At 37.6% G+C, this 19,190-nt stretch overlaps 2 protein-coding genes across 5 annotated transcripts in view; both read right to left on the reverse strand.

Moving 5' to 3' along the window:
- The window catches only part of CRB1 (crumbs cell polarity complex component 1), a 211,901-nt gene that overhangs the window by 108,547 nt on the left and 84,164 nt on the right, over positions 1-19,190 (reverse strand). For all 4 annotated transcript variants that reach the window (XM_032137031.2, XM_032137029.2, XM_032137032.2 and 1 more), the window contains one exon: positions 13,550-13,732. In XM_032137031.2, the coding sequence (XP_031992922.1) occupies positions 13,550-13,732 (183 nt within the window). The remainder of the gene's footprint in view (positions 1-13,549; positions 13,733-19,190) is intronic.
- On the reverse strand, positions 6,474-6,839 carry LOC116457688 (small ribosomal subunit protein bS21m-like). Its single transcript, XM_032753841.2, is given in 1 exon segment — positions 6,474-6,839. A coding segment is annotated over 1 exon segment (264 nt). The 5' UTR covers positions 6,782-6,839; the 3' UTR covers positions 6,474-6,517.

Consider the following 19,190-nt stretch of genomic DNA (forward strand, 5'->3'; position numbering starts at 1 on the left):
ATGTAGGCATTTAATGCTATAAACTTTCCTCTTAGCATTGCTTTTGCTGTATCCCAGAGGTTTTGACAGGTTATGTCACCATTATCATTCAGTTCAAGGAACTTTTTAATTTCCTTCTTGATTTCATTGTTGATCCAGTGATCATTCAGGAGCAGGTTATTTAATTTCCATGGTTTTGAGAGTTCCTTTTGGAGTTGATTTTGTTTTATTCCACTGTGGTCTGAGAGTGTACTTGATACAATTTCTACTCTTTAAAATTTCTCAAGACTTGTTTTGTGGCCTATCATATGGTCTATCTTGGAGAATGTTCCATGTGCTGATGGATAGAATGTATATTCTGCAGTTGTTGGGTAGAATGTTCTGTAAATATCTGCTAAGTCCATTTGTTTTAGGGTATAGTTTAAGTCCATTGTTTCTTTGTTGATTTTCTGTCAACAAAAGTATAAATACCTTGTGTTTTTTTTTTCATTGTGTTATTCTTTTATGGGTCCTGTGAGATTTATGCTTTAAGAGTGCTCTATTTTGCTGTATTTTGAAGTTCTGTTTCAAGATTTAGAGCTGCCTTTTAGCAGTTCTTGTAGTCCTAGCTTGGAAGTGGAGAAATCTCTCAGCATTTGTTTGTCTGAAAAAGATCGTGTCTTTCCCTCATTTATGAGGCTTAGTTTCGCTGGATACAAAATTCTGAATGAGGAAGGAAGACTAATTTCCTAGATGAAGCAATGACATGAGGACATTTAGCTTACCTTTGGGACTAGTCAAACATGAGATTTGGAAGAAGAATAAAAGACAACCACCATTCAAGAAGATTGCAGAAGAAATGGTACCCTGAGAATATAGCACGGTTTGAGCTTAAGCAAGCAGGTGAAGGAAACATTTAGAAAAAAACTTGAGGATATTGGTAATTGGGCTTATTAAATCTTCAGCATACAGAGAGAAGTTCAGAATGGGGTGGAAAATTGCATGAAATTAGGGTATGTAGAGAGCATTCTGGGATAAAGACCAGAAATGATGAACTGGAATGCTGGGACTTCAGTGGGTGACTGAGGTAAGCAGACTTATAAGTCATAGTGGTATTGTTCCTGATGTACTTTAGGGAAAATTGTAATCGATGATTATAGCTTCTTCGGAAATTAATTGTTTCTTAAGTAATAACTAAGGGGGTAGTTTTTTTTTTTGCCAATGGCAGGTATAATAAAACGTCTTTTGAGAAAGGGATATGTAATTCTTCAGGAAGAGGAGTGGTTGGTCTCAGGAGGAGGTTTTGGATACTTTTTCTTGCCCTCACAACTGGGTTGCTTGGGACTGAAGTGAAGCTCTAGGTGAATGTGCATGTCATGGTGGTTGGGGAGGGAATGCAGGAGGAGAGGGGTGTTTCTGAGGGTCTTCTGTGTTGATATTAGAAGACAGACTCTCTCAACAAATAAGGAGTCGACATTGGGAAAAGAGCTATAATTAATCGTTTATTAGGTCAGGTGTAGGTCAATAATATTGTTCTTCTTAATGATTAACATGCTTAATAAAAAACATTTTGGGATCTTGGGTAGTTAGCAAAAAAGCATGGGATGTCAAGATGGGCATCCTCATGAGTAGTAAACACACACTTGACCGCGTCATATGAGAGCTCACAGGATGGTCTACTGTGAGGACAACTCCCAATATCCTCCACCTCCCCAATGAACATTTTCTTCAGCTTCTTACTCTAACAAACGCTTGGCTATTCTCAGGAAACATTACTCCCCTGAAAGCTCTTTTAAATGGGTGAGGCCCACATCTCTCTCATCAAAATAGAACCCTGGTATGAAAATCTACCTTTCAGGTCTTCTAAGTTGCCAGGACAGCACCTCAAGACTTTAATGATGGATTTCCTGGCTTTGTTCTTTAGTTTCAGAAATTTTTTTCTAATACTTATTGGCCAGCATACTTAAGTTGAAGAGTTGGCACCTGTCTGCTGCTTATTCATTTGAGAGCTTTTCCCTTACTTGTGTGATTACAAGTCAATGAGGAATGCTAACCTGAGACAGCAGCCAAGGCCCTTGATGCCATAGTTATCTATCTCTGTCACAGGGTCTACAAACATATCTGCCTCTGTTTTGGTCTGTATGTGGTCTTCCAAATATCAGCCTTTAAATTTTCCTCCTAGCTATAATATCTTTGTAGAGAACAGGCAGTAAGCCATCAATAAAACTCATTTTTTAAATTAATGTATGTATAACATGGTATACCTGTCCTAGTTATTGCAGCTAATATAGTAAAATCAAAAGGAGCGCAAGCATAAATAGTTATACACACTATGAATAGTTTTGTTTATAGAAATTAACATGCATGGTAAAGGCAAAGGTAAATGAATCAGATGAATCTGTTGAAAAGATGTTTTATGAAGTAAATGAGGATAGAAGCGAAGTTTCATCTTTTAGAGTTACAGTTTTATATGCATATCAAATATCTGTTTGAGAGTCCTAGGATTTATATTCTCAAACTTGAAATTGTAAGAAAAAAAAAAGTGCATCTCTAGGAACAATGCTCCTGAAATGTGAAGTCAGCAAATGAAAAAATTCTATTGAAAATTTCTCTTCCAGCGGGAGATATTGACTGTCCCATTGCCTAATTCCTTCATGACTATATGAAGCTTTGAATGATATATGCTTGGCCCTCTATGGCTATTTTAGTTGGATTTAGGTAAAGTGACAGGATTTGATTTTTAAGGAAAAGTGAATGCTTCATTTTTAGCAACATTGTGCTTGAAGCGGATGAACTTGAGAACGAAAGCCCTGTGTGCAGTCACTTTGCCAGGTGGCTCTCATCGGGGTGTTTATTGTTAAGAAACCCGCTATTTTTGCCCGAGGTTTGAAGCCAGGACTTCATAGGATCCCCTGCTGCACTCAGTTCTTTCCATACAGAGAGCAGATGGGTGAAGTAGAATAAAATCCTAGCCTCAGAGGCAACAATGTAGCGTTCCAGAGACCAGGGAGGGTGTTCCTCTGAGTTGGAGTACATGCTAATTGGAGTTGGTGAGGGAAAGTTAGAAATGAGAATTGGACTTGGATGAGATGGTTTGGAAACTTGTTAAGGGTATTATCATGAGTATAGTTTGATAAATAGAAATGAAATGTTCACATGAAAGACATATCAATTGTTTCCAATTTCACTTGGCTGGTTAGAACAGGATGGTTCAAGGGTAAGCACACAGGTCATGAGATCCTTGTAAAAGTTTCAGTAGTAACGTTGATTTGTATTTCAAAATGTGAATTTATCAAGCTGTTTGAGTTCTTATAATTTCCACTAACTTCTATCTGGCATAAACAGCATAAAAGTTCCTCTTTATTGATTTATCTGATGGTGTCTTTTTATGGCTCCACTGTGCCAGTTATCATATTGTCTTATACTTTGTGCATCATTTTCCTCCTGTTCTTTCATTTTCCCTTGGGAAGAGACCATGTACTCTCATCATTTTATCCCCAGAACTGAGCCCAGTGCCCCGGACTGGAAAGCTCAAACAGAATACAAAGAAGCAGCCAACATTCCTTCTAGTAGTGGTCAAGGGTGGTCATACAAAATAAAGATAATTTACTGACTTTGGAATGGACTGAATAGAGTTATTCAACTACAGGCCTTCTCCAATTATAAATTTATTTTGCTTACCATTAAAATTATGTGGATGTGCAGGTTTAAGTAATGCACAGACATTTAAATCAAGTGGCAATGTTCCATTCTCATTTTAATTTGAGTGTTGCAACTATGGTCACAAATAGTTATGACAAGATATGAGCATATTTTGCCAAATTTTTTTGAAATGATTTTGGAGAGTTAGAGAATAGTAACCGCTCTTGCCTCTAGAGGCATGGTTCAATTCTAGTCATTAAAATATCTAAATGGATCTTTAGATTTTTCTCAATTATCTTACCAAATGAGACTTTTGGTTTCTCTGGGCCATGGTAACTTGCTTTACTTGCAGAAATTCTAGAAGAAACCTTGAGTAAAAGTTAATCCTTCTTCAGGGGGTCTTGATTCCTCTCACTAGGATTCTCTGCCATGGTCTCAAGCTCTCTCTATTTCTATCTCCCTGAGTATAATTCTGAGACTGTCAGTTAATTTTCTATTCTAGTGTATATCATTTTTACATTGTAAGAAGTTAGAAAAATTATGTTACATATGCAAATATTTTCAATATAGAAGGTAATTACACAAGTAGTGAAGAGTAATAAATACATTCTTAATTATAATAGAAAAAGAGAATAGTTTATACCTGTAGTTAACACTTGGAATGGTTCTTTTGAATGGAGCTGTCAGTAAATGTACTGTGCACAAATACATTTTTCATCATAATGGAAATTTTATTTTAATCTAACAACCAATAGAACTGTAAATACACATAGCATGTAAAAAAGTAAACTGTATGTTTTCTATCTGAGAAATATAAAATGGACGTATAACAAATAAAAATAAAATAAAGTTGAATATCCGACTATTCAGGATGGAAGAAAGGCAAGGGAAATAGTAAGTTATTTATTAATGATTATTTATAAATATAATCATCTCATTGATAAAAATAAATGATATTTTGAACTTCTTGGTACTATCAGGAAGATAAAGAGAAAGTTAACACTTGCTTTTCTACCCGAAGCCATTAAAAAAAAAATTTCTTTACACTATTATAACACAAGTGTTTTTAACAAACATTACACAGGGACTTTTAGACTGGACAAGAGAGCATAGACTTGTCTCTCCCTGTTTCTCCCCACTAAGCATGACTAAAAACTACATGTAACAACCAAATAGAACTCTGAAAGGTGGTTAGACGCCCCAGGACTAACAGCAAAGCATCAGGACTTTTTATAACCTCCAGCATAACATAAGGAGGTGCCTCAGTCCTGGTTCTTGCTGACCCCTAGTCAGCAACAGAAACAAGAGAAGGTGGCCCAGGTTGGCTCTTTCTTTCCCCAGATTGAATGAGAGTCCCACGTACAACACAGGGTGAGCCTGGAAGAATGGGCAAAGAGAATTAAACAAAGCCCTACTGATAAAAAAAAAAAAGAAGAAGAAGAAGAAGAAAAAGAAAAGAAAAGAAAAGAGCAGCCAGAGAAAGAGCTCACCTCCTCTGTTGCTGAGGCTCCCCTCCCCTCCCTAGAGGCATCATATGTCAAGGGGGCCATGACAAAAGGAATTATGCTACCACAATGGCCTGTTATGTGAAATGTTTTCCTTCTTTAGCAGTTCTGAGACTCCCCACTTCCATCAAGAGATACCCTGTGCATGGGGGATCAGTAAAGGGGATTATGCCACAACAGGTATTCAGCCTAGGAAATGCTCTCTACCCCAGAGACAGGGAGAAGCTCACCACAACACCCACTAAAGGAGCCTCTTCATCCCCATAAATCAAAGACTCCCCTTTCTCAGAAGGACATGGAACATTCTCACCTAAGGAAACACCTTCTGACCACTCAGGGATCATTAGTAGAGACGCTGGGAGGCTCAATGGCACAAGGTAAGTCAAGAAAGTCAAAACGACACAGCAAAGACTCAGAAAATAAACTGATCATTGGACCCACAGTCCACATCAGTAGGCCAGGACCTATTCTTGAAATCTAAAAAGGTGATTGTCTGCTAAATTCAAAAATTCAAAGAAGACATGGAGTCTCCTAACTTAATATCTAAAATGTCCAGCATACAATTCAAAATCATGTCATCACAAGGATGAGTAAAACCATAACCTGAATGAGAAAATAAAATGAAATGATGTTAACCCTGAGATAAATCAGATATTGTAATTATCTAACAAGAATTTTAAAACAACCAGCATAAAAATGATTTAAAAAGCAATTACAAATTCTTCTGAGATGAAGAAAAAACAGAAGTATCAGCAAGAAAATATGTTGCTTAAAAGAACAAAATGGAAATTATAGACTTGAAAAAAACAATAGATGAAGTAACTCCCTGAATGGGCTCAATACTAGATGGGAGACAACAAAGAATAGAATCGATGAACGTGAGGACAGATCAAAAAAATTTGCTCTATCTGAGCAAAAGGCAGAAGATAGACCAAAACAAAAATAAAAACAGAGCCCCAGAAACCTCTGGAAGCACAGCAAAAGATCCAATATTTGTATGATTAGAGTCCCAGAAGTGGGAAAAAAAAGGATCTGAAAGAATATGCAAAGAAAAATTGGCTGACAAACTCCCAAATTTGCCAAAAGACACAAATCTACTGATTTTAAAAGGTGAGACTATCTCAAATAGGAGAAACCCAAATAAGTTGACACCAAGTCATATTACAAATAAATTGCTGAAAATTAAAGACAAAGAAAAAATACTGAAAGCAGCTAGATAGAAATAATCTATTACCTATAGGGCAACATCACTTTTCTTTTTCTTTTTTGCAAACATATGATTGAGTTTATTGCAGAACGGTAATAGGAAATGGGATTGTACAAAGAAAAGAGATGGAGACAAAACTGGATGAGGGTTTCATACTGGGTGTCCCATCCACAGGCCTCAGCAGCCTCCCACGGATCTTCCCGCCTCAGGAGCCCTGGCACAGATTTGCCTGATTCTTTCGCATCAAGAAGTTGATCTTGTGAGCCATTTCCATATTGTAGATCTGCCGGCACCTTTCATAGCTTTCCCTCTGTCGCCAGCCGCATGGCTTCTCATAATACCGCTGACGCTTAATGTCCTCAGTGAGCCCAACCGTAGTGAGGATTCCGTTTAGGGTCCTCTATGCACCTTCCACGTTCCCTTCCTATACCATCACAGTCCTGGTGATGAACTTCAGATGTTTTGCCATGATCCTGTGTTTAAGTCTCCATTCTGCAGAGCCACAAAGACCCGTCACGGGGCATGGAAAGGACAGGGGTCACAGGGTGCCAACAACAGCACACAGTTCCAAAAGGGCTTGGGTTGGGAGTTGGGAAAGGACTCTTTGTTGGTCTTTGGAAAAGGGAGCAAAAGCCTGCAAACCTGCCTTCCTGCCGAGCCAGCCTTCCTTTCCCCAAACCCTGCACCCAGCACCACTTTACAATGATAGCAGATTTCTCATTTGAAACCATGGGGTGCAGAAAAAAAAGTTGTGTAGAATTTTTCAAATTCCATAAGAAAAGAACTGTCAACCATGGATTCCACATTGAATAAAACTACCTATCAGGAATGAATGTGCAATAAACACATTCTCAAAGGAAAACCAAAAGAAATTGTCACTAGCATACCTACCCTCATAGAATGGCTAAAGAAAGCTCTGTAAACCTAAAGAAAATGATTTAACAAAAAAAGAAAGACTCTTGAGGCCTAAGGTGGGGAGGACAAACAATGGAGAATAGACATATAAGTAAACACAGTGAAGTATCCTTCTTTTCATGAGTTTTCTAAATTATATGTAATGATTAAAATAAAAATTATAACACCATCTGATCCTCAAAACAAGGATATTTTAAAGTGAAGAAGGCAAAAAAAAAAAACCTAAATAGAAGTAAAATTCCTATACTTCACTTGAAGTGGTAAAATACTGAAACGAATAGGCTATGATCAGTCAAACCCAGAGCAATCACTATGAAAATTACACAGAGCAATATATTTAAAAACACTACACAGAAATCAAGATGAAATCCTAAAAATACTCAACTAATTCATGGAAGTAAAGAGAAAGAAAGGAATCAAACAGAAAACACATAATAAAATCATGGAGCTAAGCCCTACAATATTAATAATTACTTACATAAATGGTCTAAATACACCAATTAAAAGGCAGAAATTGGCAAGACGAATTAAAAAAGCATGACCCAACAATTTGCTGTTTGATATACTGTTTACAAGAAACTCATTTCAAATTTAATGACATAAGTGGGTTGGAAATATAGGGGTGGAAAAATATATGCTGTGTAAATATAATTTTTTAAAAGGCAGGAATGACTATAGCAATATCAAATGAAGTAGATTTCAAAGCAAAAAAAGAATATGAGAAAAAAATATCATTGCCTAATGATAAATGGATCAACACACCAGGAAGACATAATGACCCTAAATGTGTATATATCAAACAACAGAGCCTCAAAAGACGTGAAGAAAAATTGATAGAACTGAAAGAAGAAATAGACAAATCCATAATTATAGGTGGGGACTTTAACACCTCTCCTCTAAACAAGTAATAGTACTGCTAGACAGTGCTATTCTGTATCAGTAAGGATATACAAAATGTGAACAACACCATCAGTCAATGGGATCTAATTGACATACATAGAAATCGCCTCTAAACAATAGCAGAACACATGTTGTTTTTTAATTTTTATTCAGGCAACCATGGAACATTTAACAAGATAGATCATATCCCGTGCCAAAAAACAAACCCCAACAAATTTGAAATAATTTGAATTATTTGAAATTATACAGAATGTGTTCTCTAATCATAATGGCATCAAACTGAAAATAAATAACAGAAAAGAGAAAAATTTCTAAACAGAAATTAAACAATTCAATTCTTATTTCTAAATAATCCATGGGTCAAAAAGGATTTCAAAAAGGAAATTTAAAAATACACAGAACAGTATTAAGATGGAAGTATGGCATATCAAAATATGTGGGATGCAGCTACTAAAGCAGTATTGAGAGTTAAATTTATAATGTTTATATATTAGAAAAGAGAAAAGGCCTTAAATCAATAATAAAAGTTCCTACTTCAAACAGCTAGAAAAATAAAAATAAATTTAAAAAAAACAGAAAATAAACCAAAAGCAAGCAGAAATAAGGATATAAAAAAGAACAGAAATCAGTAAAATTGTAAACAGGAAAACAGAGAAAATCAGTGAAACCAAAAGCTATTTTTAAAAAAAAAAGTCAATAAAATTGATAAACCTGTAAAAAGGTGGACAAAAAAGGAGAGAAAAGATATAAATAGTCAAAATTAGGAATAAAACAGATAAATCGTTACAGATTCTGCAGCCATTAAAAGAGTAATAAGACAATATTATGAGCAACATTATGCTCAGAAGTTCAACAGAAAAATCAGCAATATAGAAGATCCGATCAATACAATCACCCAACATGATCTAATTGACATATATAGAAATACTCCATCCAACAACAGCAAAATACACAATTTTTAGAAAAAAAAGGACCAATCCCTTGAAATCCACAAATTGCCGAAAATAGGTGTTCTTGATAGTCTTATAACAATACTGAAATTAAATTTGCAATTCAAAAAATACAGAAAATGGAATCTCCAGGATCAGTTGATTTCCCTGAAGATGTCTACTACATATTTAAAGAATAATTAACATCAATTTTGCATACTCTCTTCCAGAAAATAGAAAATTAAGAAATATTTCCCAACTTATTTTATGAGGTCAATACTACCTTGATTATAAAACCAGACAAAGACAGTACCAAAAAAAAAAAAAAAAAAAGAGAGAGAAAGAAAGAAAACTATAGGCCAATAACTTTCATGAACTTAGAAGCAAAAAAGTCTTATAAAATATTAGCAAACTGAAAAATAATACACCAAGTGGGATTTATTTCAGATGTGCAAGTCTGGTTCAATATTTGAAAATGAACCAGTGCAATCTACCACATCAATAGGCTAAATAAGAAACTTACATGATAAATCAATTGCAGAAAAAGCATCTGACCAAATGCAATACCCATTTATGATTAAAAGCTCTTAGCAAGTTAGGAGTAGAGAGGAACTACTTCAACTTGAAAAAGAGCATCTATAAAAATTCATAGCTAATGCTAAAAGACTGAACGCCTTCCCTCTAAAATGGTGAATGAAGCAAGATGTCTGCTCTCACAACTAGTACTCAACATAGTAAAATAAATAGCATGTGTATTGTAAAGGAAGAAATAACACCAGTCCTCTTTGCAGATGGCATAATTGTCCATGCAGACAATGCCCTGGAATCTACAAAAAGAAAATTCCTAGATCTCACAGGTGAGTTAAACAAAGTCTCACTATACACAATCAACAACCAAGAAACAATCATATTTTTATGTTCTAGCTCTTTAGCAAGTGGCATCTGTTGCTTATTACCAGGAGTAAAAGTCTGGACACGTTTGGCCACTGCATTTTGGTATTGCAGTCACCAAGGAAAACACAACACATCCAGTACTAGATGGAACAATGCTTTACTCACGTAGAGAACAGACAGAGCAAGGTCAGCTATGCAGTGGGTGTCAGTCCCCATAAACAGTAGGGCCTCCTTGCAGCAGATGCGGGGCAGTTGGCAGCATGCAACCCTTTCATGCTGCAGCAGAAGAACCTTTTGCCCTCCCCGCAGAAGAAAGTTATAGCAGTGGGGCTGGCTAGGTGCCATATGATACATATGTTTAAGCAGAACAAGGGAGTACATATTGAGTCTGAAACAGGGAAAGATATTCCCACACAAGGTGATAACTCCAGCATGGGCTGCGAGGATGCCTTATCTCTTGGGAAGGAAGTGTCCTAGGCCCAAGGCCCATTCTTATGTGGCTGAGTAGGGGTTTGAAAGGCCACATGCACAATACTGCCTTTCCCAACACTAACAATGAATATGTAGAAGCTGAATTAAAAACAGAATACTATTTACTATCCCTCAAAAGAAAATGAAATACTTAGGTATAACCTCACAAAAAATGCCCAGGGTCTGTATGTGAAAAATTACTCAACAGTTAAAAAAATAAAGACAACTCAACTAGGAAATAGGCAAAAAACATGGGGAGACATTTCCCTGCAAAAGACAAACAGATGTCAAACAAGCACATATAAGATGTTCAACATCACTAGGCATTAGGTAAATGCAAATTAAAACCACAGTGATACATTACTGCATACCTATCAAAATGACTATTAAAAGAACAGTGGTAACATTAAATGCTGGTGAGAATGCAAAGGAATTAGATCACTCGTACATTGCTGGTGGGAATGCAAAATGGTACAGACATACTGGAAAACAGTTTGACAGTTTCTTAGAAAACTAAACATGAAACTATCATAGGAACCAGCAATTTTACTCCTGGGCATTTACCTGAGAGAAGTGAATACTTATATTCACACAAAAGCCTGTACAACAATGTTTCTAGCAGCTTTATTCATAATAGCTGAAAACTGAAACAATCTAGGTGCCCTTCAATGGCTGAATGGTTAAAAAACCTTTGATATATACATACCATCGAATTTTACTTAGCAATGAAAAGGAACAAACTATTGATACACACAACCTCAATAAATCTCCAAGGAATGATGCTGAGTGGAAAAAAAAAATCTCTTATTCTAAAACTTTGCATACTGCATGATTCCATTTATATAATATTCTTGGAATGACAAAATTACACAAGTGCAGAACAGACTAGTATTTGCCAGGTATAAGGGATGAGGAGACAGGGAAGGAGAGAGGTGGAATCCTTGTGATGACAATTGTTCTGGATGTGGACTTTGTCAATGTCAATATGCAAGTCTGATACTGAACTATAGTTTTGCAACATGGTACTATTGGTAAAATTAGGTAAAGCATACATGGGCCTCCCTGTATTTCTTAAAACTGCACATAAATATACTATTATCATTTAAAAAGTTATTTAAAAACAAAATATAGAAAAACACGTAGACATAAAAATATGTGACATAGTAGGCAGGAGGATAAACTTAGAAGATCTAGGTTGGTATCCCCAGTGTACCAGTTCTAGCTATTGTGTCAAATTGGTTATCTGTTTCCAAAACTTATTTTCTCTTTATTTTAGGTACGCAGAAAGACTAGATTTTCTAGTCTTTTCTGCAGTTAAATGTAGTTACATGATTAAATTTGACCAATAAAATGTGGGTAAAAGAGATATTCATTACTTGTAGTGGTTGGCCTATAAAACCTGCAGGTGTCACGCTCCATTTTCTTTCCTTCTCCAGTGGCTTGCTGCAGAAGAGCACAGCAAATTTGGAAGTAACATTTTGAAGCGGGGGAAAAACATAGAGGAGCCTGTGACCCTGAATTGCCATTTGTAGGACAACTGATGATGGGAACCCAGTTTTGGAATTCACATGAGTGAAACATGAACCATTTCATTAAGCCACAGAGATTTGGGGCAGCCAGGACATCTTAACTCATATAGTCATTCCTGGCAGCTCTTCAGAAATCAAGCCCAACTGTTTTCTGGAACATTCTACTGTCTCTCCTGTTTAGATCTGCAGATTCAAGGGGTCACCCATTTCCTTTTATTTGATGAGGTAATATTAGCAATGTCCTTTGACTTTCACAGAATCTCCCCTTTATGACCCTAAAACCAATATTTAAAAAATAATTTATAATGCCTTTACCTTATTCCAAGAAAAATATAAAGTAGCTGACGAAAATGCATACACTAGACCAAAATCAAATAATTTAGAAACAAATTTTTGAAAAGAGGCAATAGTAAGAAACAGAAACAGGAAATTTAAATATCCCCAGGGGTGAGGTAAATACATAAATATATTTCAGAAAGACCTGTATGTTTGCAGATCTCATATTTATTTCTAGCAGCTTACGTAATTGGGAAATATGATATATTACAAGATTTATTTCATGCATCTAATCAGTTGAGTCACATCAAGATTTATTTGGATGCATTTTTTAAACTAGGGTAGAAAGCATGCATGATAGAAGTTGTTCAGGGAAAATACCACTTTCCTGATATTGACACCTGAGGGAATTTTTTTCCTGTATGTTCTCCTTGAAAGGTCAGTGAATAAGGAAATAAACACTTTTTTATCGACCTTGCAGCAAACACTGCCACAAATCAAAGATCATTAAACTTCAAAACTGAAACATTGAAAGAGAATCCTAAGTGTAAATAGACACCCCCTTCTTTTCTTATTTCTCATTTACTTTCTCAGAAATCCTCAACAACTGAAATATTTTCCAGAGGCATCACTTAATCTATTGAGAAAGAAATATGATAGAAATCTAGATTGTAATTGGTTTTCTCAGTGATATCAATGCAATTGTGGGTAAATTGCTAGCCATTCATGAATTGGGGAATGCCTCAATAATTCTGAAAATTTTCGGAACAGAAAGCAGACAATACAAAACTGTTCATTGGATAACATACATGCAAATTTCCTCTGGGTTTTAGGTAAGAAAGTTGTGAAAAAAAAGAGTAATTTAAATTTGATATATGGAATGACTTTAGCTACAGAATCATTGAGGAAGATTACTTGAGACTAGGTCATTTTTCCCAGTGTAAATATAAGTACAATAACTTTTTTAGCAAATCTGAATAACATAAAATTTAACATCATTATCAAATTTGATAGCATAAAAATTTCAACATTTTCTGTGTATAAGGTAAAGAACTTGAGAGGCACTCCAGTTCCCAGTATAACATACAAAAATGTCACCCCTTTCATACCTCTTTTATCCCTGTTTTTAATATTTCTCTCATGATTTGAGGAATTCTGAAATGTGAAACAAGATACTTTTCATGCCCACAAGGGGGACCCTTTGCACCACCACAACAGAGTTTACACAGCACAGCTCTTCCTGCTACTACACCATTTGGTTAAGTCCATGGACTGCCATAAAATACCAGAAAGTCAAGTCATATCCCATCTCCTTGGCCTCACCTGTGAATCCAGGCTGACAGATACAGACATAACCTGAGGCTTCATGGTAGCTGAAAGAAGAAGGCAGTCCAGTGATGTGTCCATATTGTTTCTCTGAGGACAGCTCCACACATTCCCCATTGGACTGGCAGGGGTTACTATTGCATTCATTGATGTCGATCTCACACTGGGCACCTGTGTATCCTGCAGGATAAAAATTCAGAGAAGCTGCTAAGTCAAAGGTGTTGAATTGTAGAGCATCTGCCTAAAAGGAGGCTGATTGCTACACTGGCATTGATTTAACAAGTTGATGTGCCTGCCCTCAAGGAGTTGGTAAGGGAAATCTGGTAAGAGGAGGCTTAGTGGAAACAAGTACTAGTATCAGTAAAATAACTTAAATAATTTTGACCAAAAAATTTTAAAGAAAAATTTGATTAATAAGACTTGAAATAAAATGAGATGTCAGGGTAACCTGGATTTAACTTGAACGTTTTAATGAAAGGCTCCAATTTTTCAAATATTCTTCATTTGTGATTTTGTATTTAAAAATATTTCAATAGTTGAAAAATCATCAAATACCCACAAAACCAAACCAAATTCTCTTAAAACTCAAAATAAAGGTAGATCCTTATTTCCTAACCTTCAATGAAACAGAATAAGAAGTTGTTTTAAATTTGCATGGACTTAGCTGGATTATTTTATTAGGACCAGGAATAAGAACAGTAAAACATAAATGATTTGTCACTTTATAGATAATTAAAATATTAAATTTCAATGAAAGTTCTCTATTTGAACTTTTTCTTTGCTTTTATAAATACAGGCAACTGTAAGAAATATATACAGTTTTAGTGTATGTGAATGTTTTAACATAACTGGAACAGTATTATATGCATTCTTTAGCAACTTGCTTTATTCACTCCCTTGCAGTCTAGCCATGTTAGTAATATAGATCTAACTCATAATTTTTAACCACTGCCAAGTATTTCAGAATACAGATGTGCCATACCTTAAACCATTGTCTTACAGTTTAACCTTTGTTTTATGTACATTTTTGCTATTGCAATGTTGCAATGAATATCATTATGAAAAGTGACAGTGTGCTGGCAGCCCTAGCAGCCCTCGCTCGCTCTGGGAGCCTTCTCAGCCTGGGCGCCCACTCTGGCGGCGCTTGAGGGGCCCTTCAGCCTGCCGCTGCACTGTGGAAGCCTCTCTCTGGGCTGGCTGAGGACAGAGTCGGCTCCCTCAGCCTGCGGGGAGGTGTGGAGGGAGAGATGCAGGCGGGAACCAGGGCTGCACGTGGCACTTGCAGGCCAGGGCAAGTTCCAGGTGGGCGTGTGCTCTGCGGCCTGGCACTGGGAGTGCTGGCTGGCGCCGCCCAGAGCAGTGAGGGGCTTAGCACCTGGGCCTGCAGCTGCGGAGGGTGTGCCGGATCCCGCAGCAGTGCCGGCACGCTGGCGCTGCGCTTGAATTCTCGCTGGGCCTCAGCTGCCTCCCCACAGGGCAAGGCTCAGGACCTGCAGCCCGCCATGCCTAAGCCACTCCCAATACGCCAGGGCTCCTGCGCGGCCCCAGCCTCCCCAGTGAGCACAGCCCCCTGCTCCATGGTGCCCAGTCCCATCGACCGCCCAAGGGCTGAGGAGTGCGGGCACACTGCGCAGGACTGGCAGGCAGCTCCACCTGTGGCCCTAGTGCAGGATCCGCTACGTGAAGCCATCTGGCCTCCTGAGTCTAGTAGGGACTTGACCTTTATGTCTGGCTAAGGGATTGTGGATGCACCAATCAGCACCCTGTGTCTAGCTCAAGGTTTGTGGATGCCCAATCAGCACTCTGTATCTAGCTAATCTGGTGTGGACTTGAAGAATCTTTATGTCTAGCTAAGGGATTGTAAATACACCAATCAGCACTCTGTGTCTAGCTCAAGGTTTGCAAAAACACCAGTCAGCACCCTGTTTCTAGCTCAAGGTTTGAGGATGCACCAATTGGCACTCCGTATCTAGCTAATCTGGTGGGGACTTGGAGAATCTTTATGTCTAGCTAAGGGATTGTAAATACACCAACCAGGACTCTGTGTCTAGCTCAAGGTTTGTAAACACACCAATCAGCACCCTGTGTCTAGCTCAAGGTTTGTGGATGCGCCAATCGGCACTCTGTATCTAGCTAATCTGGTGGGGACTTGGAGAATCTTTATGTCCAGCTAAGGGATTGTAAATACACCAATCAGCATTCTGTGTCTAGCTCAAGGTTTGTAAATGCAACAATCACTGCTCTGTGGGGCCTTGGAGAACTTTTCTGTCTAGCTCAGGGATTGTAAATGCATCAATCAGCACCCCGTCAAAACGGACCAATCAGCTCTCTGTAAAACAGACCAATCAGCTCTCTGTAAAGTGGACCAATCAGCAGGATGTGGGTGGGGCCAGATAAAGGAATAAAAGCAGGCTGCTCCAGCCAGCAGTGGCAACCCACTCAGGTCCCCTTCCCCATTGTGGAGGGTTTGTTCTTTCACTCTTTGCAGTAAATGTTGCTGCTGCTCACTTTTTGGGTCCACACTGCCTTTATGAGCTATAATACCGTGAAGGTCTGCAGCTTCACTCCTGAGGCCAGCCAGACCACGAACCCGCCAGGAGGAATGAACAACTCCAGACGCGCCATCTTAAGAGCTGTAACACTCACTGCGAAGGTCTGCGGCTTCACTGTTGAAGCCAGCGAGACCACGAACCCACCAGAAGTAAGAAACTCCAGACACGTCCGAACATCAGAAGGAACAGACTCCAGATACACCATCTTTAACAACTGTATCACTCACTGCGAGGGTCCGTGGCTTCATTCTTGAAGTCAGTGAGACCAACAACCCACCAATTCCGGACACAATTATACATGGCTGTTTGTCTAAGTGTTTCAGTTTAACCCTAGAGTTTATGCCTAGGGGTGGAATTTCTGGGTCATAAGTAATGTACATTTTTAATTTTAATAAAAACTGCCAAACATCTCTAATTCAGTTGTACCATTTGCACATTACCAGCAGTGGATGATTGTGAGTGTTGCTCCAAACGTTTGCCAACGTTTGCTATCACCAAATATAAAAATTTTCACCAGCTGGTTGGATAAAATATAGTATCTCACTGTCAAACTTTCGTTTACATTTTCCCCAGTTAATATTGAGCTGAACATTTTGGGGGTATTTTTTTTTTTTTTACCATTTCATATTTTTTCCTGGTTTTTCATTAGGCTGTTTTTCATATTGATTTATAAAAGTATTTATATACTGTGTATACTGCTGGCCCCAAAATGTAAATTTAGTAGGATGCAAATATAACACTGATGGTCAATAGGATAACATCAACTGTTTTGTAACATGGTAAAAGAAATGTCTAAAGTTTTTTTTATTTTTTATTTTTTATTTATTTATTTATTTATTTTTGAGACGGAGTCTCTGTTGCCAAGGGTAGAGGGCATTGGTGTGATCTTGGCTCACTGCAGCCTCCGCCTGCTGGGTTCAAGTGATTCTCCTGCCTCAGCCTCCCAAGTGGCTGGGATTACAGGCACGTGCGACCATGCCTGGCTAATTTTTGCATGTTTGGTAGAGACGAAGTTTCACCATGTTGGCCAGGCTGGTCTCGAGCTCCTGACCTTAGGTGATCCACCCGCCTTGGCCTCCCAAAGTGCTAGGATTACAGGCGTGAGCCACCACGCTAAGCCTCATATTTTTAAAGAAACACAATTCAACTTCACAGTTGCCTAAGGGCCTTTGCAATATCATTTAACTCTGCTGAGAAATGTTTTGGAAACAGAATTTACAGTCGAGAATTATAAAACTTGTAAACTAAATCATAGGATGTCTTTACTTTAAAATCATTCAACAACTTCCCCTTTCACATAGAAAGGAATTCAACACCCTTAATATAACTTTAAAAACTCCCTGCATTCCGCCAGCCTTCGTGATGTTTTTCTCTCTTCTAGAAAACTCTCCTTCAAGTGTTTTCTTGGCTCTTACTCAGTTTTCAGACTTTATCTTGTATTGCTTTCTCAGAATAACTTTCCATCATGGACGGATGTAAATAAGATCCCTTTATTTTCTCATGCCACCAAATTCTTTTCTTTCATTGCCCTCATTGTAATTTTAAATATATATTGATTTGTGTATATGGTTTCCTCCCTCAGCAGGCTGTGTGCTTCACAAAACAGAGACTGTGTTCATTTTATTTACCACTCCAGGACTGAGCAATATGTAAGCAGTAGACCTTCAATCACTAGTACTACTCAAAAATTGAAAATAACAATTTAGATTATAATCCTAGTTTAGCACATAAACCAGGGAATTGACTATTAATAAGCAAATAATGAGATTATAATGTGATTGCTCATTTTGTATTAATTTTAATAAACACCTAAATGAGATCATATGTTAAATCATAATCACAACATAAATTCTGCAGCTCAACAGTGTAATATATTTTTTACAAAAAGACCCTTGGGGCCTTTCTCAACAATCTGAGGAAGAAACTTAGAGTCAAAAAGTTAAAAAAAAAAAAAAAAAAAAGGAAACGAAAAGAACATGTCAGATCAAGACCCGACAATCCTTTATAGTGACCCCCCACCCCAACAAAGATCATTCAGAGTCTCTTAAACTTGAATGTCTACCTTTTGAATATTATTTCATACTTGAGGTTCTTCAAATACATTAAATAATAGTTTTTACAATAAGTTTTTATTAACTGCTATTTGTTGTGCCACAATGGACTTATTGAAGAAAGGCTGGACTATTTTCAATTTTCTTCTCATTCTAAGACTCGAGACACACATAAGCCAGGTTAGGGAGTAATTTAGAATCATCATAAATCCTTTTTTGGCTTTTCTGGCTCATGCACTATCTCATTCCAATCGTGAACATTAGGAAGGTTCTGATTTATAGTCTTGCCAGTCCTATCCCCACCACTGAGGCCCTGTGGGGATTTTATTTGCTGCTTTCTTTAACCATGTATATAAATAGACTCCTTCAGTCAAGGCTATATTCAATAGTTTTAACAAGTTTTTCTATAAAACTCCGAACAAATAAACAACATGATACTGAGTCACATCCCCGGGGTTCTTATATTTGTTTGTTAACAATTACAATCACATCTGGGCATCAGGAAATCTTTTAAGGTAAGCATTTAAGGTGACTGACACTTCTTGTAATTATTAATTACTTCTGAAATGAGGACCCTAGGCAATTATAGCAGTGGATTCTTGCCATTGTGTTCTGTGGCAGTGGAGTCGTGATCTGAAGAAGTGGTCTCCTTTTCTCAGATATAGAGTAGTTTGTAGTGTTAACTTTTATCTTTGTATACAACAGCAAGATAGGTTACAAGGGTATTCAGGATGTTCTCTCCAGGCAAAATTACTATCCATGCAGTAACTCAAGGCGGAAACCCAGGAGGCAGAACTGTCCTAAACCTGTGCCCTTTTCTCACTCCCCACATCATTTCCATCTCCTGTGTGACTCCCAGGACTACGCCCCGCCCCAACCCCAATCACTATTGTCTTCATTCTAGCAAACAGGCTCATCTCTTCAAACTACCTAGGAATCTTCTCACTAGATTTCCCTGTCTTTAGTTTTATTTTCTTTGGTCATCTGCCACGAAGCCAGGGATCTCTTTTGAAATTAACAAAGCAAATTTTGTTA

This window comes from Hylobates moloch, unplaced genomic scaffold (genome assembly GCF_009828535.3).
Source record: "Hylobates moloch isolate HMO894 unplaced genomic scaffold, HMol_V3 SCAFFOLD_18, whole genome shotgun sequence".
In the NCBI taxonomy this organism is placed as follows: domain Eukaryota; kingdom Metazoa; phylum Chordata; class Mammalia; order Primates; family Hylobatidae; genus Hylobates; species Hylobates moloch.